The sequence below is a fragment of the Natrix helvetica genome (genome assembly GCF_964273705.1).
Source record: "Natrix helvetica genome assembly, chromosome: Z".
NCBI lineage: Eukaryota > Metazoa > Chordata > Lepidosauria > Squamata > Natricidae > Natrix > Natrix helvetica.
In genome coordinates, this window is record NC_138554.1 from 65511249 (window position 1) to 65537184 (window position 25936).

The 25936-nt window shown below is 40.3% G+C and overlaps 1 protein-coding gene across 1 annotated transcript in view; it reads right to left on the minus strand.

Annotated features, from left to right (window-relative positions):
- Positions 1 to 24046, minus strand: part of ADCY1 (adenylate cyclase 1) — a 216805-nt gene extending 192759 nt beyond the window's left edge. The window contains exon 1 of the mRNA XM_081932154.1: positions 23143 to 24046. Coding sequence (XP_081788280.1) covers positions 23143 to 23913 — 771 coding nt within the window. The 5' untranslated portion in view covers positions 23914 to 24046. The remainder of the gene's footprint in view (positions 1 to 23142) is intronic.
- Positions 24047 to 25936: the final 1890 nt, after the last annotated feature.

Sequence of the window (25936 nt, forward strand, 5' to 3'; positions counted from 1 at the left end):
TGATGGCATTGAGAAAGGCCGTCTTTAAAGTCAAGTGGCACAGCCCGACGGTTCGAAGCAGTTCGAACGGAACTGCGATCAGAGACTGCAAGACGATAGACAAGTCCCAAGTCGGGTATCTGTGTATAGTAGGTGGGCTAAGATTGGTAGCCCCCTTGAGGAAGCTACGAACCTGTGGATGTCTGCTAAGCGGCAGTTGTGAGTTCGTGGACAGGATGTTGGCAAGGGCAGCTGTCTGACATCGGAGGGCATTGGGCGCAAGGCCTTTGTCCAAGTCCTCCTGTAAGAGGTCCAAGATTTGTGGCATGGTCGCAGAGAAGGCGATGATGCGATGAGACTGACACCAGTGTGAGAAGGTGGACCAAGTTGCCTCGTAGATCCTGACAGTGGAGAAATGCCTGGATGGTGCAGATGACCTTGTCAGAAAACTTGCTGAGTCTCAGGAGGTCCCCCTCAAGTGCCAAATGGCCAGTTGCAGCCACTGGGGCTCTGGATGTTGAATGTTGCTGAGGGAGATCCGCTCCTGAGGTATGCACCAGTGCTGAGTCACTGACAAGCTGACAAGATCGGCGAACCAGGACCTACTTGGCGAGTGCGGAGCCACAAGCAGTACTTCCGCCCTCTCTGTCAGGATTTTCCTGATCACCAGTGGAATTAGTGGGAGAGGCAGAAACACATACAATAGGCCAGGAGGCCAGCGAGACCGAAGGGCGTCCGTCCCCTCCGCTCCGGGACAATGGAACCTGGTGAAGGATCAGGGAGTGTGCATGTTGGCCGGGGTGGCGAAAAGATCGACCTCCGGTGGGCCAAACCTCTGTAACAGTTGGCAGAACAACACAGGATGGAGGTGCCACTCTGAGTTCTGGATGGTAGTTCTGCTCAGCCAGTCTGCAGTCACATTGTCCTCCCCTGATATGTGATCTGCCCGTAGCGAGGTTAGGTGACTCTCCACTCAATAGTCCAGAGCTTCCGCTTCTGTCATCAGGGCCAGAGATCGAATGCCACCTTGATGGTTGATGTAAGCTTTTGTGGCGATGTTGTCAGTTAGAATTAGCACATCGCCGCCCTTGACTTGATGGTGGAACTGAGGTAGAGCTAGTCTGGTGGCCTAGAACTCCAGCCAATTTATGTTGTGGGCGAGCTCTGCCTGCGACCATCTGCCCTGAGTCTGGAGATGAGCGCCCCAACTGAACAGGCTGGCATCGGTTGTTATGACTAGGCGCTCCGGCTCCCTGAAGTAGCAGCCCTTTTGAAGGGCGTCCATCTGCCACCATCTGAGAGAGCGTAGTACCTTTGGGGGCAGGCACACCACCCTCCTGGAGTTGCTGGCCTTGCGTCTCTGGAGTGGTAGTAGGAACCACTGGAGTTCGCGTGTATGCAGTCACGCCCATGGTACCACCAAGATGCATGACACCAGTTTCCCCAGCAACTGGGAAAGAGAGACGATGGACGCTGACTCCGTCGCTTGGATGGTCCTCACGAGGGATCTGATACTGTCCACTCTCTCTTGTGTGAGAAAAACCCTGCAGTTCCTGGAGTCGATCACCGTGCCAAGGTGTTGGATTCTGCAGGTCGGGCTCAGATGGCTCTTGTTTAAATTTACTGAGAACCCGTGGCGTTGAAGCACTTGGATGGTGACCTCGAGATCGTTCCGGGCCTGCCCCCTGGACAACGAATGAAGATGTCATCCAGGTAGCATTCCAGTCTTACTGGGAGAGATCGAAGATGTGCGGCAATTGTGGCCAGAAGTTTGGTGAAGGTTCTCGGGGCCAATGAGAGGCCGAAGGGAAGGGCTCAGTATTGGAAGTGCTGGTTTACAAACTGGAACTTCAGGAACTTGCGATGTGCTGGATGGATGGGAACGTGCAGGTACGCCTCCTTCAGATCTATGGAGGTCAGAAGATTGCCCTGCCTGATGCAGCCCAGACTGGTTTGCAGGGACTGCATCTTGAAGTGCTTGTACGCCAGATGGATGTTGAGTTTCTTGAGGTCCAGTATTGCCCGTACTCCCCCTGATGATTTGGGGACTAGAAAAAGGATGGAGTAGAACCCCCTGCCTTCCTGGCCCTGGGGAATCCTTTCTATAGCCGCTATCTCCAGCAAATGATCTATCTCCGTCCTCATGAGTTGAAGCTTGAGGGCCGACCTAGGAGTAGGACAATGACCGAATGTCCTTGGAGGGAATGAGAGGAATTCCAAGGTCAAACTGTGGCAGACCGTATTCAGAATCCAGGTGTCCATTGTGGTCTCCTCCCATTGGGCAGCGTAGAGCTGGAGGCGATCGCCTATGGGAGGGGAGCGTTGATGGTCACTTTGACTTCTGAAAGGGGCGGTTGGAGTACCCCCCACGGAAGGACCTATGGTTGCCCTGTTGCCTATTCTTGTTCCTCTATGAGGGCCTGTCCTGGGGACGGTCCTGGGGTTGGGAGTAAGGTCTACTGAATCCCCCAGAAGAAGCGGAGGGCTCTGCACTCCAAAAAGCCTTGTCTACGAAAAGGCTGACCCTTGCGGTCTGGCTTCTTGGTGATCACAGGCAAGATCTTTCATTTGTCCTTAGATTCAATGAGGAGTGAATCCAAGGTCTCCCCGAACAGCTCTCCCCCTTTGAAGGGAGCAGAAGCGAGCTTCCACTTCGCTTTCGTGTCTGCCTGCCAGTGGCGGAGCCACAACAGGCGGCCCAAGGTTACATTAGAGGCAAGAGCTCTAGAAGAGAATTTAGTGGCATTAAGCGAGGCGTCGGCCAAGTACTCAACTGCCGCTATGATCTTATTGACATCGCCCAGGCATCCCCAGCTGGCAGGTTGGCCAACAGCTTGCGGAGCCAGAATAACGCTGTTCTGCTAAAATATGAAGAAGAGGAAGAAGCCCTCATGGCCCATGCCCTGGCCAGGTGGGTTTTATGAGAGTCTTTCTCTGCCCTCTTGTCCTCTGCTTTTAAGCCTTCCAGCAGGTCAGCTGGAAGTGCAGAGTTAGAAGAAACAATGGGGTCATCCACCTGAGGAAGCTTCAATAACTCCTCTAGGGGACTCTCCATGGTGTAAAGTTTCTTATCTATCCCACTGGGGTTAACCATGGAACCTGGCTGGGCCCATTGGCATTGTATAATGTCCAGAAACAGCTGTGGAGCTGGGACTAGATCCAGGGGTGGGATCTGCCTTAAAAAACCCTGCGCATGGGTCCTGAGGGCCGATCATCTCCTTAGCACCCTGATCAGAAGAGGGCTTATCTGCCGGCGGCGGAAGGCCCATTTGGGTGGCAGAGGCCAAAGCCTTGGTAAGGATAGCTCTGAACATGTAGGGTTTAAACAGGCCTGAGGTAGGCATGTCAGGTGTGGGATTTTCGTCCTCTGAGAGATCTGGAACATCCTGTTCCGCCTCCTCTCCTTCAGATACCTCACTGACTGCAGTAGGGGTCAGGGAGGCCTCCCTACCCGGTGGGGCCTGGGAACCTACAGTACGACCTCTGCCGGGGTTAGCAGCGGGAAACTTACTAGGGTTGCCAGTGGAAAGGGGCAACTTTGAGGCCAATTGCAGAATGCCATCTGAGATGCCCTGGGAGATTGCACATGCGACCACATCCTGCATTTCCCTTGACAATTGGGGTTCCTGAGCCCTAGGCAAATCTAAGCCAGCCTTAGAGGGTGCAAGAGAGTCCTCACCCAAGCAGGAGTCCATATCATTGATGGAGTCCACCGCCAGAGACTGACAGGGTGACCCCAGGGATGCCCTAGATGGATTGGGCGAACAACCAAAATCCTCCTCAGCTCCAGAGAAGGGGAACCCTCCCACTGGGGAGTGGGAAGGGAAGGGCCTGCCCCCACATCCCTGGGGGGATATGGGGCTACTGGTTGCTGCTGAGATGATTGGGCTTTTGGAATTGTTTTTCCAAGGCCTTTTGACGTCTCTGGTCCAATTTTTCAGCAGCCTTGGAAACTTTCTTAGATTTGGGATGTTTCCCCTTCGCTGGGCATCCAGCCCCCTCACCCTTGGCAGCACGATTGGGCCTGCTGCACTTACTGATGGTAGGGCCAGCTTGAGGATCCACTTCAGCTGCTACAATGCTGGCGCAGGGAGAGATGTGGCTGTGACGGCTGGCAGGGGCAGTGACAGGCTGAGGTGGTGTAAAAGAGACTTCAGATGTTGGCAACTTCTGGAAATGGCGCCCGATACAATAATCAGCGCTAGCACAGTAAGCAGGGAATGGCCTGGCAGTGGCTTAAAATCCCTGCAGCCGCCTGATGAAATAATGGAGAAGTGGGAGGGGGAAGCCTGCCAGGAAACCCAGGCTAGGCCTGATGTTTAAATTGCCCTCCGGTGGCGATCTGTGTCAGGAGACAGGCTGCGCAGCAATGACAGGCCTCAGAGTAAAAAACACGGGAATTTTATGATCCAAAATGGCCACCGCGATTTCCAAATTGTCCACCGCATGCCTGGGGCGACACCAGGGGATGTTAGAGAAGCTCCTTTTAGGGGACGCGAACTGCCTACCTGTCCACAGAGGCTTGCTAGCAGCCGCTAAGCAAGCCCCACCCCGGTGCGACTGAATCGCTGAGGGCGAGAGAGCCAGCCATGCTCCAGACAGCCTGCTCTGCGCGTTTAGGAAACGAATACAGAAGAAACGAAAAACAAAAAACAAAGTAAGGATCTAATGCTAACTAATACAAAAATAATAAATTGTAAGGCTACACTATGCTAGCTAGGAGAGTCCAACTTGCGGCTCAGGGACTGGAGCCCCCCAAAAATCATCCTGTAGGGCGACTGAGTTTTTTAAAAACTGAGCCTCTCAGGGAAAAAGAGGGGTGGCTACACAAACTTTAAACTCAGTCCTTGGGCAGCAAGCTGAAGTTAACCCGTGCTTGGACACTCCAAGCAGCGCCTAGGAGAATAATATACTTCAGTTGGCAAAATTAAATAACTCTGATTCTGGAACTTTTCCCAGAAAAAAATTGTGCATTCAGCAGGTCCGCCTAGACTCATTGTTCCTGTTTAAACAGTCATGGCTAGGAGGGTATTTGCACAACTTTGTAGTGTGCACCAATTATACTCCTTCCTGAACCATGAGGTCATAGTCACTATCTTCCTAATCATCTCCGCAATGGATTAGTGTAACACACTCTAGATAGGATACTTCTAGAGCTGAATATGGCTGCAGACAATGATGTGTGCATCTAGAAAGGCACATATTATACCTCAATGCACAAGGTATATTGAGAACAAGAAAATTGGAGTCTTATAGCACAACACCTGCTCAAGCAAGAAACCCTACACCATTTCAGACAAACCCCAGTATTGGAGCACCCACAACTTCTGGAAGCAAGTTGATACATTGATTAATTGTTCAGGAAATTTATCCTTAATTCTAAATTGCTTCTCTCCTTGATTAGTTCCCATCCATTGCTTTTTGTCCTACATTCAGGTGTTTTGTAGAATAAGTTATCCCCTTTGCTGAATAAGTTATCTAAGGCTTTGTGGCAACACCTTAGATACTGGAACACTATCTGGAATGCTATCACCTCGAGTCCTTCTTTTCATTAAACTAGACATAACTAATTCCTGCAACTGTTCTTTATATGATTTAGCTCCAATCCCTTAATCAACTTTGTTGCTCTTATCTGCCCTTGTTCTAGAGCAGTGTTTCTCAACCTTGGCAACTTGAAGATGTCTGGACTTCAACTCCCAGAATTCCCCAGCCAGCTGGCTGGGGAATTCTGGGAGTTGAAGTCCAGACATCTTCAAGTTGCCAAGGTTGAGAAACACTGTTCTAGAGTCTCAACATCTTTTTATATTATGACAATTAAACTAGATGCAATATTCCAAATATGGTCTTATCAACGCATTATAAAGGGGTACTAAAACTTCACATGATCTTGATTCTATCCCTCTGCTAATAGTTGCTTTCTTTTGGTTGCTAGTTTGTTTCCAGGTGGAATTCAAGATACTGTATTTGATCTTTAAAGCCCTATATGGCTTGGGACCAGGTTATTTGAAGGAGCATCTTTTTGTGATTACATCTTCTGCTCAGTTCAGTCAGAAGTGTATGCTGTAGGCCCGATTTGGTGGTATGCCTTTTCTCCTCTGATCTCCACACTCATTCTCTTTAAGGTGTGGTTAGTCTGATATCTTTGTTTACCTTCCAGAAGACTCTTAAGACATGGATTTTTACCAGCTTTGAGGATTCCATGGAGATTCTGCTTAAAGATTTAAAAATTCACTGGTTTTATCTGTTTATTTCTTGGGTTTTTGCAAAAGGAAGCCTGCTTACTGCATTTAAGCCCAGTAAAGCTTAACCGTACATGAAATGAGTAACTTCTGGTAAGTATCCTGTCCCATAAATAATTTCATTTCACTTCAATAAATTTTAAATGCAACCATAAATCAAAAGTTCAAAGCTTTAGCAATTACTAATTGCAATTAGTTGATAGCCTTTACTTTTTATATACCTAATGGCCCATAAGGGATTCTACTGAAGTATCTATTAATATATCCCTTTTAGAAGGGCATTGAAAGCATTATGGTGTATTTTCTAAATAATCCTGTTAGTCTCCCATTATGTTAAAGATGTAGAAGACCCTTCAGGGTGATATCTAGCAAACAAACAACATGTGTTAAGAGATCCTTACTGTTAAAAATGTTAACTTGCAACAGCCATACTAATGTGACCTATAAATATTAAACTCATGTATATACAATGTCCCAACCCATAGAATTTAGCTGCACTCATCATTCTGTTTTCAATTCTGCATGATAAACAGTAATGTCTAATCCTTACATGTGAAGGAGATAAAATATGAAGGCATAAAAATACGAAGAGGGCTGAAGATACAGTTCAAAGTTCAGGACTATTCTAATTGAACATATTAAAGGGAAAATAATAACTCTCTCCTTCCCTTGCTTTTTTGGAAAAGATACTATCAGGTTCCTCCTGATTTTTTTTAAGTGTGTTTGTGTGTGTGTGTGTGTGTGTGTGTGTGTGTGTGTGAGAGAGAGAGAGAGAGAGAGAGAGAGAGAGAGAGAGAGAGAGAAAGAAAGAGAAAGAGAGAGAGAGATGTGTAGAATAAATAAAATAATAAATTATAATAAATTATAATTCTAGTTCCAAAATAATTTCTAATTAACATTTTACAGAGGCAAACTCATTTGTTTTATAATTAATATGTTGTTGAGATAAAGTCATTGCATCTATTGTTTTTCTACGCAACATATTGATAAAGTAGTTTATCAACACGCATAAAAGAGTTGTTGAAGGTCACTGCCTATTTGCAAACTCCTTTTCTGGAAGTAATTTACATGGGGTTGTTTTACTTGTTTAGAAATTCCTAATGACACAAACATACCTTTCCCTTAAAAAAAGTACAATAAAAGTCAATAAATATAGACTTCAATAAAAGCAAATATCAATTATTAAAGTTATAAGCACAACTTTTAAGACTCTAAAACTTTAGAAAGCTTGTGAATAAGTATATTTTAGCATTTCTCTGAATTAAAATGAGGAAGTTTTATTTCAGTTCTAATGACAATTTATGCCATAAAATGGATTCAAAAAAAGAAAAGAAAAGCAGAACTGTTTGTTTCATTAACACAACGGGTGCACACAGAGTGCAGTAGATCATTCTGGCACAGACAGCAGCCCTTGAGTCTGGATGTAGTTAGTACAGCAGTGCTGTATTACAGCATTATAGAACATTCTGAATCCCTTGAATTGGATTGTCTTTAAGGACTGAGCCATAAAGCCAAAATGCAATTATCCAACCTTGAGATTGCCAGACATAAGTAATCAAAACCAGTATTCCCCCATAATAGTCAGGGATGTACTTGAGATTTAAAAAAAAAAAACCCTGACAAAATAATCTCCTTCTCCTGATGCTTTATGGCTATTTAGCTTATATGCTGTATTCAGAAGGATATCCAAATTGCAAACATGATATTTAAGGAAGAGTGCATTTCCACCTCTAATAAGCCATATTTTTAAATTTTGGAAGTCCAACTTTATTTTCAATTTCACTTTTTTCTATATCTACTTCTTTATAGCCTAGAAATACTCAGAAGCCCTAAAGATCCCAAGTTCATAGGAAAGTATGGCTAAGTATCATTTGTCTATTGATTGTTATCAATCTCTCTTAGTTGTTATTAAGAGAGACAGTTTGGTCTAGTTGGTTCAGGCACCAGGCTAGAAACCAGGAGACTGTGAGGTCTAATGATCCCACTTTAGCCATGAAAGCTGGTTGAACAACTTTGCGCCAGTCATTCACTCTCAGCTTAACCCACTTCACAGTATTGTTATTGTGGAAGAATAGAAAGAGGAAATATTAGTTATGTTCTCTACTTAGAGTTGTTTATTAAAAAATAATAAATACAATAAAAAATATCAGCATCATCCTTTCCAAGGACTTGGGATAAGCAGATGTGGATGTATGATATCTGTAGTATCATCAAAAATTCACATCTAACTCTTCCAGATCCTTAAAAAGGACTCAAAGGGTAGACCAAAATACTAAACCCAGTCTGAACATCTGGTTGAGTGTGCGACGAACCATAATAATAAAAATAAATAGTACTGCCTTAGGTTCAAACTGGATAGCTCTAATTAATAACTCTGATTGAGTCATTCAGCAATAGCAAACCACTTCAAATTCTTACCAAGAAAACTGCAGGGATTTATTCAGGCAGTCTCTGGGAATCAATACTGACTTGAAGGCACAAAGTAAAAAAGCTCCAATACTCTGAGTAATCATTCCCAGTGGGTTCATATAGATAGTGTGAATGGAACGTTTCTAGGAACCCTCAAAATATTTCACAGGGATCAGGGAAGTTTCCCAGTGCCACTTTCTGATATCATCAGAAAACATAACCATCATAGGATAGCACTGCCAAGTGGTACTCCACCAAGTGTTTCAACCACATGCCTGAACCAATATTATTGAAAACTATCAAGAGGTTATTAGCAAAAATTAATCTTAGTCTCCAAATTGCCCTAGACGAAGCCAGGGCGACTGAGTCTTCAATTAAATCAACGGAAACCCTGCAGCATCAAAATAGTCCAAAGAGTGCGCGGAAGAACACAGGCGTGCATCGCGAGGCCACAGAGCAAAGATGACAGCTATCGCATGTGCAGTGTGTTAGATACCACAAACATTGGTAATGGTTTACACCAAGGTCTTCTGTTCCGGCAGGAATAGAGATTCAATCTGATTGGTAGAAGGGTCTGACAGCTCCCTATAAAAGGGCTGCTGTCAGACTGAATCTTCACTGGATTGTACATAGTTGACTCTAATAAAGAGCTGTTTGTTACTCTGTTACTCTTGTTACTCTGAAGCCTGAGTGTGCCTTCATTCACCCGATCCAACAATTAACTTAACTACTACAGTGATTCACTTAACAACTGTGGCAAAAAGGTCAGAAAATGGAGCAAAAATCACTGTCTCACTTAGCAACAGAAATTTTGGGCTCAATTGTCAAGGACTATCTGTAAAACAGGACTATACACTTACTGATGACAATTCCAATAGTCACAGTTGTGGTTGTTAGGCGAATATTACTTTTATGTTATTCTCAGGGACCTGTGGCATTGCAGAGGCCTCATGTGGCCATACAAAGGGCCAGCAGGTCATTCAGGCATATCTCATCACTAGTGAGAAAAAGATGATGAAGATTAGCTTGAGGCAAGACAAGTGGCAGAAATAAGTAGGAAGTGGTGGAGTTCAGAGCTACTAAAAGGACACAGATGGGGCAAGATAGATGGTTTTTGGGAAAGTGCATGCTGCTTAGGTTCCAAAGTGATCATATTTTGATTACATAATCACAAGGATCTACAATACCTGTAACCTCGAGGATTAGGCAAAACTACCATTTGTTCAGCGCATCGTAAATCTGAATGGTTTGTGAACAAATGGTTATAAGGCAGAACTACTTGCATCAGCACAATGATAGCTAAATAATAGAACATGCTATAAATCACTATTGAGAAAATCATCAAAATGATATGGACTATCAGTTGCATGTTTTATATTCCAAAATCTTGAGTTTTTGAAATAGAAAGGAATGTAATATAATAATGCCACTTTAAATTAAACATTTGTTATTATTGAATTTTCATATTTGTTATTGTGGCATTACAATAATTTATCAATAAAATATCAATAAAGAAAAGAAATTCCAATTTAGGACTTCCGGCTGATGTAGCAGCAGTATCATGACAAGTGGGTCTCCACATTCCCACACTGACTTCTCCTTGTTGGAGGGCTCTGAAAGGAGCTAAAGCCACCCTGGAGGGGTGGTGAAGAAAAAAAGGTGCCCTGTAGTTTGAGGAGAGCAGCAACGGTCCTGATGGACTTACGGCTTCTTCCCTGTTCCTCGAAAAAAAAGGGACAGCCATCATGGCTACCATGAAGTTGGGACAGCCGAGGCAACAAAGAAATATGCAGGAGTGATGCAGATGAACAAGGATTGGAGCTGGGTGAGAAGATTCCTTTTTATTTAGACCCTAACATTAAAGAAAAAAGAAAGAGGAAAATCCAGGAAAAAAGACTCTTAGAACTATTTTTAAAGCAGAGAACTACCATAGAGAGAAATATCCTAGACCCAGAAGGAGGAGAAAAAAGCAAAAAACCTTTTAAAGCATAGAAAATTTGGACTTTTAATTGGGTAGGAGTTGTTTTGGAAAGGCATAAAAATGCTGGACTATCAATTTGAAATTGCTTGAATAATGGACTTTGTTACCATAAACTGAACTAAATTTGGATTAATTATATCTATAAGACTTGAAACCTAAGCTGAAGGTGCAATCTACTGATGACTGGAATATACCAAACCACTACAAAGTTTAGAAAAACTTTTTGATGAGAGAAATAACATCCATCTGGAGGGTTGTGGTGACACTTACTGTTTTATAACTAGTTACTTATGATTACTGGAGATCACATCATGAGAATAAAGAAGACTTTTAAATAAAGTAAAGTGATTTTTGACTTGTGGAACCTTCCTGGACTACTTAAATGGAATTGATTAATAATGCTGAGATGTAAAACAGAAATGAAAGGGAGAAAGAGAAAGAAAGAGAGAAATGAGAGAGCAAAAAGGGCAGAAAATGAGAGAAAGAGAGAGAAATGAGAAAATGATAGAGGGAGAAAATGAGAGAGAGAGGAAAGAGAGATAGAAACAATTGAGAGAGAGAAGGGGAGAGAGGAGAAAAAAATGAGAGAGAGCTGGAGGGAGAGAATGAGAGAGAAGAAAAAGAGGGAGAAACAAACAAGAGAAGAGGAAGAGGAAGGGAAGGAAGGAAAAGGGAGAGAGGGGGAAACAGAGAAAAGCACATGAGAGGGAGAGAAAGAGAGAGAAATGAAAGAGAAAAAGGGGAAAGAGAGAGAAATGAGAAAATGGAGGGAGAGAGAGAGGAAAAAGAGAAACAATTGAGAGAGAGAGAGATGGGGGAGAGATAAATGAGAGAGAGGGAGGGAGAGAATGCGAGAGAGGGAAAATGAGAGAGAGAAGGGGGAGAGAAAGAAAGGAGAAAGAGGGAAAGAAAAGAGAGAAAAATGGAAATGAGAGGGAGGGAGGAAGAGAGAGACCCATTTCCCATAGAAAACACTGGGAGCCCCAAAACCTGGGTAGGCGTGGCTGGGGGAGTTCATGTGATTGGGTGGAGGGATGTTGAGTTGGCCACGCCCACTCAGGTTTTGAGGATTCCGGTGTTTTCTTTTCTGTGGGAAAGGAGTCCAAATGGCTCTTAGGGTTTAAGGTTGCAGATCCATGATATAGTGAAATCATTATTGGCAATATTTAATGAAAACATGGAATAAAATGCCAATACCAAAACATTCCTTTCTCAGTTAAGTTTTCCATATTGCATATGAGAAAAATAAGAAAATTCATTTAGAGCAAACATTTAAACTAGGAATAAACTCATCAATGAAATTGGTATATGAATATCATATCTGATCTCTTCTCATTATCTGAAGCACAATGAACTATTGTTTATTTATTTCATTTCGAAAGCCACCCAACGATCTCAGCAAGTACGGTAACTATGAGTAGCATACATCAAGTAACATTTTTTCCCCAACTGAGGTTTCATAATAGCCAGCTTCTGAACTCTATTGGGATTTCCTAATCTAAATCTAAAATCATATATAATAGGTCTGCCATTTGCTAGAACTTTGCGTATGTTATCAATTTCAAAATTGAAAAGTGTTCATAAAATATTAATTAGCTAGTAACTAATAGTTGTGAAACAATTAAAAAAATATGGAAGACAAGAAATTGTATCCATAAACTCCTAAGTTGCCACAGTTAACTTCAAAAGGTTCTTTTGTAAATCATTTTTCCTTTGATCAATCAGCTTTGGCTTGAATGCTGGATGGCATTAGTCAGTTTCAATAATATTGCTATTGTACAAAATGAAATAGTTGCTTGAATCACAGAATCATTATTATTTTCATTTTGAATATTAAATATAAGTATGTTGATATCTTACACACATACACACACAATTATAATGTGCATGTGAACACTTTGATTTTATATTTTAAAAAAATCTATGGTTCAACCCTAACTAGAGGTTGAATTCACACTGAAATTTTGAGATGCCAGTCTCATTATTGATAAATCTTTTCTTCCCATTTCTGAGTAATACAGAATGTTAGCTATTGACAAGTGAGATAATAGTAACTTAAAATTTAGCACCTCCAACTGCATTGATGTTGTGGGCTGTTAATAATTGCAAAAATATTAAACATATTACAATGACAATTATTATATGGTAAAGAACGAAAACCATCATATTTATTTTTAAATTTTATTTATTTCTTAAATTTATATTGCCTCCATTTAATACTAATTAACATACCCAGGGTGGGTTACAACAAATGCTATTGTTAACATAACATCAAAAATATTATACATTTTGGAAAGTTGCGGGCCTACACCACAAACTGCTCATAACAACAAACCTTCTTGATATCAAGATGATCCAAATCTTTGGTATTAGCTATAACTGTTATAAATACAAGGTTTACTTTTGGAGGGCAATATGCTGATTTTGTAAACTGCTTAGAGAAGACTGTAAAGCAGTATATAACACTAAGTGCTTTCAGCTCTAACTAGAAAAGAGAGTTGAGCAAATGTCAGCCCTACCTAAGTTTGGCTGAACTCTCCACTTTCAGTTAAGTTACACTTATATATGTTTGAAGCATAATGCTTTGAGTGTTTATTAATAATACCTTTATTTCTTAATTGTATGTGGGTGGAAAATTACTCCAGTCTTTCCAGAAATTATCCCAAGTGCAATTACAGATGACTGAAAGTGTCTTTGCTGTAACAGAGGGAATTAATTCAGAATGAATTAATTCAGTCAAGAAATAGAGAGTCTATTATATTTGCTACAAATCACTGCAAACTATTTCATGTAAACAATTAATTAGTTATCTTGGGCCACACATACTGCAGACATTAGATGCTATGTTGCTTTATAGTCGTATATTCTGTAATGGAAATCAATAAAGGATAGAAATTTGTATTCATAACATATTTTGAGTTAAGTGTTTAACTCGTTTCATTTTTCTTACTTCTTAACACTCCGAATCTGTGGTTAGAGAGAGCTCCATGGTTCAACTATCAGGAATTATTTAGAAGAATAGAATAGAGTGCTCAACCACAGATCAAATTTAACTTATCCACAAAACAACTTGAAAAGTGAAAGGGTATGAACCAGGAAAAAAAAGTTAAGCCTCTCTCAAGTTGAATCCAATATCCAGGTTGCTTTCTTAGCAACAGTTGTAAATAATTTACACTTGCTTTGGATTGGAGCCTATTTGGCTTTTTTGAGATTTGCCAACATCAATTAGGTGTGCCAAGTGCTAAGATAAATGCAAACTAGGAAACACCTTTGCAATAAAAATACCTTCTTCATTTGCCAGTCACAAAAGTAAAATAAATATTTATGCACTTTTCTCCAGTCTTTCACTAGTTGCTTGAATGTTGAAATTTTTCTACATCCAATCAAACTTTTCTCAGTAGGATTATAAACTAATAGTAATTTGTTTAAATTTGGAAAAATAAGTTTGGCAGGATAGTCTTTAAAACTAAATGATGAGTATTTAAAGGTTTGCTTATAGAAAATGAGGTAAAATATGAAATGAATAGATTGCTCTATTTTAAGAGATGGTGTTCAATTATTAAAGTTGTTTATATTTGGTGGCATAAAGCTACTGGTAGCTTCTACTTTCTTCCTCTCATTTCTTTTTCTTTCACACTTTTTGTTTTTTTGCACTTTGCATTAGTTTTATCTGTACAATGTAATTTTTAATAAAATTATTATGTAAAAAGAATAGTATCTGGAACAAATATTTAGTGAATTGTGCTATAAAAGAAGGCAGAATATCTGGTAAAGGAAATGTTGAAGAATATTATATATGTAGATGGTACTTCCTAAAATGAATTTAGTGAAGTAATGGGATTTTGCAGTCAAAACTATCAATATGTGGCTAAGGTACCAGTCTGTATAAACCAGGAGACTGAATTCTAGTCCCTCCTTGGGCATGAAAGCCAGCTGAACGTCTTTTTCCTCAGTCAGTCTTTCTCAGCCCAACACATGTAACAATATTATTGTTGTGGCGAAAATATCAGGAGGAAGGAATAGTCACTAAATTCAGCAGATCTTGACAGTCCAGTAAATATTTATTGGACTCTTGTGCCAATAATCAATTCTATATAAGCTTTTTTCCACTATCCATTGGTCAGACTATTAATAAAATATTACATCCCATTCTGGGTATTGTATTTTGGGAATGACATTAACACTCGGCTTCAAATTCAACAACAAAAATAAGAATCCTCTTCTAAAGAAATATATTGATGAGTTAGTAAAGATACACTGGCTAAAATATGGAATTATGAGTAGGGACAAACGAAGAACTCTAATATTAACCATTCAGTTTATATTTTAAAAAAGATGCACTGATAAAACTACTTGACATGATAGTGTGTATAGTTAAATGTGTTAAAATTTCAACCAGAACATTTGAAAAGTTACGGTGTATAGTGATGAACATTTCCTCCTTGAAATGTACCATATTTTTCTGACTATAAGACGCTCCAGACTATAAAACACACCTAGCTTTTGGGGAGGAAAACAAGAGAAAAAAAATCTGCCTCTGCCTCCCAGCATCCATCCAGTATTCATCTGGCCCACATGCTGCAGCCCATTCACCACCGTGGCCCAATCAACATGGCCCGTTTGCTGCCACCACTCATTTGCTGCAGCCCATTCACTGCCGCCACAGCCCTTTCACCGTTGCTGCAGCCCATTCGCTGCGACCCATTTGCCACAGCCGCTGCAGCCCGTTCAACAGGGCCATGGCCCATTCAGCACCACTGCTAGTTCGCCACGTCTGCAGCCCATTCTACAACAGCCGATTGGCATCGCACTCCTCCCCGCTGCAATATTCGCTGTATAAAACGCACAGACTTTTCCACCCACTTTTTTGGGGAGAGTGCACTTTACCCGCTGAAAAATATGGTATATATTGTTTAATTTCCATTGCATAATTCAATTTTCTTGGTTACTTTCCTTTAGCGGGAAGCACTAAATTGAATCCACAAGGATACTCAAACCGCAATAAGGCTATCTAGCCATGATGGCATTTTGATTTCACTTCCATGATTCTGAGTAGATAATATCCAGTAAGTTTATGTACCATTTGACAACAAATTAAATGTTCTTTATTCTATCTTGGATTATCAAAAACAAAAACTAAAACCCAAATCATAACATCTAGGTTTTGGCTATTTTTTGTGATATTTCATGAGTTTGTCAATATCTTCTGTAAAAACATTATATTCCAATACTATATTGTCTTATAATATACTTGTTTCTAAAAGTGATGTGCCTAGACGTCTGCAGAAGTTCAGAAGGGAAGAAAATGACAAAATATACAGTATATGAGGATTTCATTTTGCTAATGCCATTTATTCACATATTTGTTCCAGAACTGGGACACAAGTACATTTATATAGTGCCATCATCACATATGTGCCATTCTTTTGATGTCATTTTGGATTTCTGAAGATATTGCTGGTGGTGGTGGTGGCAGCGACTGCCTCAAAAACAAAAAATACAGACTTTGTGCAGATTCTTCTGCTGAACTTACATTTTCCCCCTTCCCTTCTACTTTCTGTTGCATTAAATGTGCTTATATCTCCATTTCCCTAAATTCCTTGTAATATCTTCTGTTAGCTTGAGAAGTTTGTTTGGAAGCCTTGAACATTCCATAAGTTATGCATTAATTCTCTGCTTTAAACCAATTGTACATATTTGAGACTCTTCAGTTCCTTTTAAGTACTTTTATAACCAAATTATTATGCAAATATGTAACGGTACTGTACATATTCATATGCTGCACATATTTGTGTAATGGTTTGATTATAAAAAATACTTGAGCAGATATTCCAAAGGTGCTTTTTCAAGAGGCAACTCGACTTTGTTTTTCTTTGAAGATATTTTGCTTCTCATCTGGATGGTGGGGTTTATATTCCTTGCAGACAGCTGGTTGTTTGCATTCTTTTAGAGTCGTTGAGGCTTCCAAGTGAGACAACCATATGCTGGATGACTGAGAATCTCCATAGACATTTAGCTATGCACTTTGGGATGAACACCCTTTCAATGGTGCGGGAGTAAGCAGATTTTCAGAAAAAAATTGCAGACTACAGGAATCATTTGTGCTTCAGTTTGAGATGCGGACAACATAGACTCGTCCCAATAGCCTGCACTTATGTTCAACAGTGAAGGGACACAGGGCAGAAAACATCCTGCAGAAAGCATAGCTCCACAACATAGTCCTCTCAGCAGTTCCAAGAAGACTCCACACCCATTTACACTAATCAAGTGACCCCAAGGACACAGACAAATTTCCAAGTGGATTCAACGACTATCTAAAAAGAAAGCAAATGACCAGCTGTCTGCAAGGATTATAAATCCTTCCATTCCCCATCATCCAGAACTGAAGAAATTTCTTGGATGAGAAGCGAAATATCTTCAAAGAAAAACAAGAAAGTCCAGTTGCCTTTGGGACAGCCACATTTGGGACAACTATGACCTGGATGACTGAGAATCTCCAGGGACACTTGAGCAGATACTAAACTTTATTGCATTGATTCATAATGATTTTCTAAATTAGCTTGAATGTTTGCAATTATTATTTGACATAATTATCAAATGAAGTTTGTCAAGTAATTTAAATCTTTTAGTCCTTAAATGTTAAATCAGTTAAAACTTAATTATATGTTTCATTGATTCCCTTTTATTCTACAATTAGTTTTACAGATAATTATTTTACTTGCTAATCTAAGTAAACAAAGAAAAACCTTAAAGTGAGTCCAATCAGGCCAGGAAAAGAAAGAGAATGCTAACCATTTTCCAATATATTAATTATGGGAAAAATTAAACCATAACCCAAAAGACCCTACATGGATTGTGCTGCATTATTAAGATGTTATTCAACAGCAAATCATTAATGAATCAAGATGCTGAATACTTTTTTAAAAATACTTGAATAGAAATCAGAAAATTGAAGCACTTTGGCTAAACAGTGAAAATCACACAAAATCTGAGTTAGATATTTTGTTAGAAAATGTGTTTTATTTCACTGACATTCTTATTCAAATCTAAAATTCTGCAAACTTTCTTTTATATATTATATATGTATATATGAAATATATACTGTATATTTTCTATTACAGAGAATATATAGCTAAGAACAAATTAGTTTATTGCAATGATTGTATTTACATTGTACCCTGTTCAATGTATTGAAATAGGCTATTGATTAATTCCAATAATTAGAAGAATTTCCATCCCTAATAATTTTTCATCATTAGATGATCATTCAATTTTAGCCAGACAAGATTTTTAAAAATATTTTTGGTAATAATAAGGAAAGATAAACTGAGTGGGATGCATAAGTAAATAAAATATAAAGCTGTATAGGTATCATATCAAATTAAAGAAGTCTCTATTCAGTATAATATGGCTGATATCAATGTCTTTGTTTCCCATTGTGGTACAATTTGCTGGTAATCTTCTTATAAAACTAAGCCTGAAAGATAAAAATAGCTTTAAAGATACAGACTCAATTAATATAGTAATATTTTTATGTTAAACAGTTCTCATAGTTCATTCATGGAGATATCTCAATTTGCAATGGCCAAGAACTATTCTCAATGCAACTCTTGATGACATAATTACACTACCATTTTTCTGAACATCATTGGTTCTACTTATTTCTTGGATGCCTAAGAAATCTTTTAGTCACTTTCACATATACATTAATTTCCTACTACAGTGATTGTTTTTTTATATTTTCCATTTTCAAATGTGGGATGAATAAATAAATTATCATTTTAAACAGGCCTCGCATGAAGTACTTATTGGAACACTGGCTATAAGAAAATCCACTTCATCTCTGCACAGAATCCTTGGTACGTCCAACATTAATCTCAGGAACCATTCTGACAGTCTTTCAAATTAAGGGATTCATGGAGATGTTTTAAGGGGTTGTTTAAGGAAATGTTTTTAAATCCTCCCGGATTTTAAGGGAGCCTTAAAATCCGGGAGGCACTATTAATGCACTGATAACATAAATAAGGGATGAATTCAACTGCATCAGGGATGACTATTTGATTGCAAATTGAGATGCCATGCTTGATTATTAAATGTTCCTTTCAAACATCTACTCCCATTTGCAAAAAGTATAAGGGAAAAATGTACATAAATTGGTCTATTTTATTTAAACTATTCTTCCATTTTAGTTCTTAACTTCTATAAAAATACCTGAGGATTAAATAACATAAAATATTCTTTATTTCCCATTGGATAGGATGGGTTCTTAAACACAGATATGATATCCTTTGCTATAAAAGAATAGTGTAAAGTAATACCATCTTCCGTAAACCAGGCATAGTCTGGGCAGTTGCTTTCTAATTTATGGATATATAGTAATTCACCCAGAGTGTTATTGGAATTGGCCTTAGCAAATCTAGTATGTATGTACATACGTACATATATTTCGTTGGCAGTTGGACACTGGCAGTTGGAGACCAATATTCCATGATGGATGAGCTAGTGCTTTGCCCCAACTCCTGCCAACCAAGCAGTTTGAAAGCGTGCAAATGAAAGTAGATAAATAGGTACCACTTTGGTGGGGAGGTAACAGCATTCCATGTGTCTCAGCATAGTCATGCTGGCTCCATATATATATGATTTTATATATAAATCATCAAGTCACATCCCAGGATGGGGAGAAGCAGCAGCTGCACCACCAGAAAAGTGATATATAAATTGGATAAATAAATGAATAAATAAAAATGAAAGTTCTCTTTCTGAAGGAGCTAAACAATATACACATGAAACATTAACCTCAGTTAAAAGTGTTGAAGCCATGTATAAAACACATTTGCCATGAGCAAACTAATTTGATTTAAATCAGGTTATTTCCATATATATTTGAATGGAAATGATTTTATATGGAAATTCTACATCCAGTTAGGTGGCTTAAATTCTATTGAAATCAGGATCTAACCACACAGCTATCAACCAAAAATTAGGAGAAAAGAAGTGGGAGTGTTACGTTCACCTGTTTTTGTGGATCAGTTCCACCTGTGGAAAATGCTACAAGAAATGTCTTAATGATGGTGATTTCATTGGAATGTCACAACTAAAGACAACCTTTGCCTCAGGTTTTGGATCCACTGGGTCCCAATTATTCCGTACCTCCAGCCAAAAAGAAGTCTGAGACTGGACCTAAGTTACCTTAGCTTAGAGTTTCCATAACTATTTCTCTTTCCAGTGTCTCCAGTTGAGACTGATATAAAAAAACATACAAAACAAAGGTAGGTTGCACCTGGTTCGGCTCGGATTTGATGAACCGGTAGTGGTGGCGGTGGGAGGCTCCGCCCAATTGCACGACAGCTTCTGCAGGCACAGAAGCATTGCGCGCACGAGCGAACCAGTAGTAAAAAAAATGGAAACCCACCAGTGATACAAAATGACTAGTGGGATGAAAATCAAACAAAAGGATTCATCCTGCCCTTAATGCAAAAAATTTAGCAATGATGTGCAAAATGTGAAATCAGATGGCACAGCCAATGCTATAGTGACTTAGATTTGGAGGAATCTTAGATCTTTTTATTAAGAAGTGAGTCGCATTTCTCTGCAGTGTTTCTTATGAGTAAATATAATTAAATCAAAACTGTTCATCTATTATAAGGGAGATGTATTTACTTCCTTAATAAATAGATGAGAGGAGAAACAAGGCAAAACAGTTCTAAATTGGTTACTTAATAAAATAATACAAGCTGAAAACACTGTAAAGAGAAATAGTTATCTTTTTATGATATTCAAACAAAGAAAAACTTTGTTCCATCTGTTTTTCAAAGACATTAGATGCTGTCAAACATCTTGATTTGCTTTTGAAATGAAATGTTTAAGGGTTTCTTGTTATATTTTATAGTGCAATTGCTTTGAAAACTAGTGATTTATTTGAAAGTTCTTAATTATTGTTTAAATTTCAATTGCCCACATATTTTCCCTTCTTCAACTGAATCTGTAAATCATGAACTTAAAAATAGACTACCAGATTATCTGGACAAATCATAATGCTCAGCTTATCTCTCTCTCTCTCTCTCTCTCTCTCTCTCTCTCTCTCTCTCTCTCTCTCTCTCTCTCTCTCTCTCTCTCTCTCTCTCTCTCCTTCCCACCCTCCTCCCCACCCTCCCTCCCTTCCCCCATCTGAAAATATACAATGTATTTTGTCCATCAGTTCAAAAGCAATGGGCAAAGAGTAATCCTGTATATAAATTGTCCTGTATATAAATTGTCTGGCTACATATAATTTCATTGAGGTACATACGTACATATGTCAATTTTATGTGTAAAAATGCAGGACAAAAACATTAAAACTTGTTTTAATGCCTACGCTTGTGGGTTATGTTCATGGTTATGGCAGAGGGTGTTTATGTTTGTGTGTCATGACAATATATTCAGTCAGAGAAAACAACCTCAGAAGCCACAATAAAAGATTGTTTCCTTTTGTATTATTCTCTGATTAAAATAGATTCTCTATTCTCTCTTTTAAAAAAACAATCTGTGCACTGTCAAACACAACAGTAAATAGATGCCCATCTTTCTTTAAGCTCTTTCAACTTGGATTCAAAATAGAAACTAGCCTTGTTAACATGCTGGTCCAGCAAACTCAAGTCTGCAAACCATCCCTATTCTTTGCTTTTATTCACAGTACAAGTGTGTAAATCTGTAGACACCTGAGGAAGCCCTGAAGAACTATAAATAGCTTTTTCTGAGGCGGGGGGGGGGGGGAATAGCACATTCCTAAAGATGGTGCAGAGCAGCTTTTTGTACAAATAATTCAGGAAAGAAAACATCTTAAGAAATTAAACAGAATGATATTATACACAGAGTATGAATGAAAAATCTGCTGCCATTAAGAAGGATCCAATAGAAAAACCAAGATCTCAGGCAGATGGAAGGATTTTGTCATTGGGATAAGGAACAAGAGGGGGAAGAAAATATCAGGAAACTGGGGAAAGGGATACATACATGTGTGTGTGTGTGTGTGTGTGTGTGTGTGTGTGTGTATGTATGTGTATGTATGTATACAAAATCCCTTTCCCCAGTTCAAATACACACACACACATACACACACACACACACACACACAGTATTTAAATACTAATAAAACCAGTGGTTTGGAAGAATTTTCTTATTGGAGGAACAAGAGGGGGAAGAAAATATCAGGAAACTGGGAAAAGGGATACACACACACACACACACACACTACATGCACAAGCACACAAAATCCCTTTCCCCAGTTCAAATATTTATATTTGAATAGTAATAAAATTAGTGGTTTGCCCTTCTAATATTTTCATAGAAAGAAATAATTTCCTTTATTATTAATTCCTCACTGTCAACCCACAGATAGCCTAATTCAAACTTTCTTGTATCCCTTTGGGGGTAAATCATCAGGCTAGAAACTGGAAGATCATGAATTCTAGTCCTACTTTGGGCACAAAGTCAGTTGAATGACCTCTTCATATATCAAAGTAGAGTTTATGACAAAATATAAGGATATATTTTTCTGTATTTCACAAGAGTCTCAAAACATTCTGGAAGGTTGCTTAATATTAATCAAATTATTTTTTTCCAAGCAGAGTCATCCCAAATTCTACAACTGGCTGGCTGGATTATTTTATGAACATATAAAATATGTCAGTGGTTAAGGCATCAGAATAGAATCTTGGAGACCATGAATTCTAATTCTTAAGTACAAATCTAGGTGACCTTGGCCCTGTCATTCTCTCTCTCAGCCCTAGAAAGGAAGTAATGGCAAACCACTTCTGAAAAACCTTGCCCATAAAACTGTAGCTTGTTCAGCTTCTGAGAATCAAGCACAATTGAAAGAAGAAGAAAATAATGATCCATCCACCATATCCTATCCCAACCCACTTTGGTCTCATTTAAAATATCCCCAAATTAGGCATGGGATAATGGTTACACATATATTCACAGAGAAAGATATGCTTCAGAATACCAGTTCAACACTATCAGTTATTGATTCCAATTAATATATGATTTAAGAGGAGCTCATGCCAATACCAATATCACCTCTACTCTTTACTCCTACCAGATACTCTTAACAGATATTATGCTCCAATCTGTAAGATAAGCAATTTCACATGCATCCAATATACACAAAACATACAACACTTCACATCATAAACTGCAAATCATGTTCCAATGCCAAGCCTTTTGGTTAGAGATTTTCAAAACATTTAATTTGTCAAAGAATTTCTTAAAAAATAAATTTGCTACTTGTATAATAGAATAGCATGATTGCAAAGACTATTTGCATTCATGACAATCTTGAAAATGAATACCAGAAATCCACTAATTTTAACAATTGTATACTTTGTTATAATTTTTAAGAAACAGATTCAGCTTGTTTGCCCTAATCCTTATCAGTCCCCAAGAAGACATTCTACTGTGAACATTTTTTTAGCACCCTCCCCCCCCCCCCTTCTCCCTTTTGAAGACTGAAGAACAACCTGGTGGGGAATTGTTCCGAGGAAACCTACTCACCGTCTTCCAGAGGGGCTGCCTCTTGGCACTGACTGAAGTGGCAGTGACTATGAGATGGGAGACGGACACTATCAAACCGAAGACGATGGCCAGGAGAGTACGGACGGGCAAAAGGGAGTAGGAGACGAAGATGACCAGCATGAGCTGCCACATACCCTGCTCGGGGGCGCTGGGTGACTCCATGCCATTGGCGCCTACCGAGAAAGGGCAGCAGAGGAAGGCGAAGGTAAAGCTGAAAAGCAAGGTGAGGTTCACTATCTGCTGCAGCTGTGTGACTTGCAGGTACTTAACATTGGTGACAATGAAGAGGGAGAGGAAGATAATACAGTGTACAGGATGGGAGCCCTTGGAAATAGTCAGGCTGGGGCCCGAAAGCAGCTCCAACAGCGCCAAGCTGGCCGTCAGCGCGATCAGCACGGCCAGCGCTTTGAGTGTGGACGTCTGCTCTAGCTTCAGATTGTAATTCTGGAAGAGCGATTCCAGTTCCTTGCAGTCGAACTGGTCTTCACAGGCGACGCCGTCCAGGAAGGGTACCGGGGAACCCTCTCCAACAGTTCTCACTGCCGCAGCCGCAGCTCCGGAGGTGCTGTTACTACTGCCTGCAGCCGACGGAGGTGGCGGCGGCGGCTGAGCCGCCAACGGCGGGCCGGGTGTGGAGGAGCAGCAGCAACAGCAACAGCAACGGCGGCGGCGGCAATATTTCTTCTTCCTCGTCTTCTTGCTCTTCTTGACTTTCTGAAACGGCATTTCCTCCATGTCAGGGCCATTCATAAACCCCGCAGAGGGAAAGCTCCTCCGCTGCTTCGGCCACTGTCGCTCCAGTCGCTCAGCTCTGGAAAGAAGCCAGGGGAAGAGGGGCGGGAGGGGGGCGGCGGCGGCTTTTTTGAGAACGCGGGAAAGCGGTAATGGGGGTTGGCCGGCAGGAACGGTTCTAGACACTGAAAGCCAACTGAAAAGAGAGCAGCAGTCCCCGAAGGCAGCCCACCCGCCGAGCCGCTGCCACACGCAACAGTAACCGCCGGAGAGGTCCGCTTTTCAGATGGCCTCAGAGCGACTTTCGGAGGCGCAAAGTCACTTTCACTAGGCTCCAGGCTGCCGCTGCTGCCGCTGCTAATTCAACGCGCGGTGTTCCCTGCTGGCACTACATAGCTAACAGCTTCTCGCTCCCCGCACTCGGCTTTCCTAGGTTGCAGCTTTCAGGGGCTACAATCTCCGAATGGCTTCGTCCGAAGACAGGAAAGCCAGCAAAAAATAGGAACGCCTGGGAGACAAAAGACCAGGATTGACAAGAGACTCGATCCACAGGCTGATTTGATCAGAGGCGGCAATTTGGAAGATACGGTGGTAGGAGAGAGACACAAGCATGCTGGTTCCTAGAGAATTAGGCGAAGCAATAAGAGCTTAACCCTCCCAGCAGCAACGCAAGCAAATTTAAAAAATATATCTTCCGAATAATAATTATACATAAAGGGTTAAATTAAGAGGATTCCAAAAGCGACAAAGCCAAAGCAGGGAAGAGAAAGAGTAAGTGAGGGATATCGAGACGGGGAAGACAGGGTGATCCCCTTCCTACGTCCAAAAGCATTTTAACTGAGGAAGCGTCCTGCGCCTGCGCACCTTTTGGCTTGAGAAACCAGGCGCGTCTGCCCAATCTTAGTAGATTGCTGGTGGGGGGGAGGAATGTACATTTGAGGTTTTAACAGATCGTGTCCGAGTTTGATGCTCCCCACCCCATCTCCTTAGCTTTCTCCTAATTCTTGGTCCCCCTCCATTTCTCCATCACGCGTATTCTTGCTCTTATTCCCCTTCACCGATCAAAATGCGTGAGGTGTTTTTTTTTTTAACTTTATGTCACGCCTTCCTGCCAACAGATTAGAATGGACACCTGGTAGTGCATGCAGTATCGGCAGCAAACAGGCTGCAGTACACGAGGGAGCAGAAAATGGCAAGTGGGGAGAGGAATTTAGTGGCATAGTCGGGGGCGGGGCGGGGGGAGCTGGTTTCTTGCCATGATTTCTTTTATAAAAGTTAACTGGGACGACGCTTGAGATCGCTGAACATATCGCCATTTAAAATTACCTGCAAAACGAATCTCATTAGTCTCCCAGTCTAACTAGGAGGGATATTCATAACATTTAAATACTCTGAAAGGGAGATGAATTCTTCAAAGCAGTGTCCACAAAGAAGCAACTTTTATGTCTGAATGGCTTCTTTCAAGGTTTAAGGAGAACGGGAATCAGCCTTTCAGCATTCTAGCCGTTTTCAGATTTTCGAGATATGGGTGTGCGCGCATACACAAAGAACTGCGGTTACCATTTTGTTAGGTTGCTTTTAGGTTCCCTCGCATTCGTTAGTGCCATACAGTAGAACAGGACAAAGACAGCCTCTGTTCAAATGGCAAGCACCTCCGCTGCTGAGGAATGAGATCGCTGCTGCCACCTGGGTAGCTGTTAACTACATCCTTGCTACAATTGCCCTTTTTTTGTAAGCAGTCTGATAAATGTCTGTTTAAGTAAATTAGCAGGTAATATGTATTATTTTTTTTAAGCATGTTAATATACTTCGGACCCAGTTGTACAATACTTCACAGTCAAAATTAATCATCATTGTTCTAAACAAATTAGAGCCTGATTTTCCCTTTCTATCAATTGTCAACAGTTCATAAGTATGTGATTTTTTTAAATCCATTCTAGATGAAAGGACTAACATTGTCATAGAGCTCAGTTTGAATTTTATCAAAAATATATAGCTTATTACAATTGCCAAGATGAGAATAAACAATTGGGAATTCTCA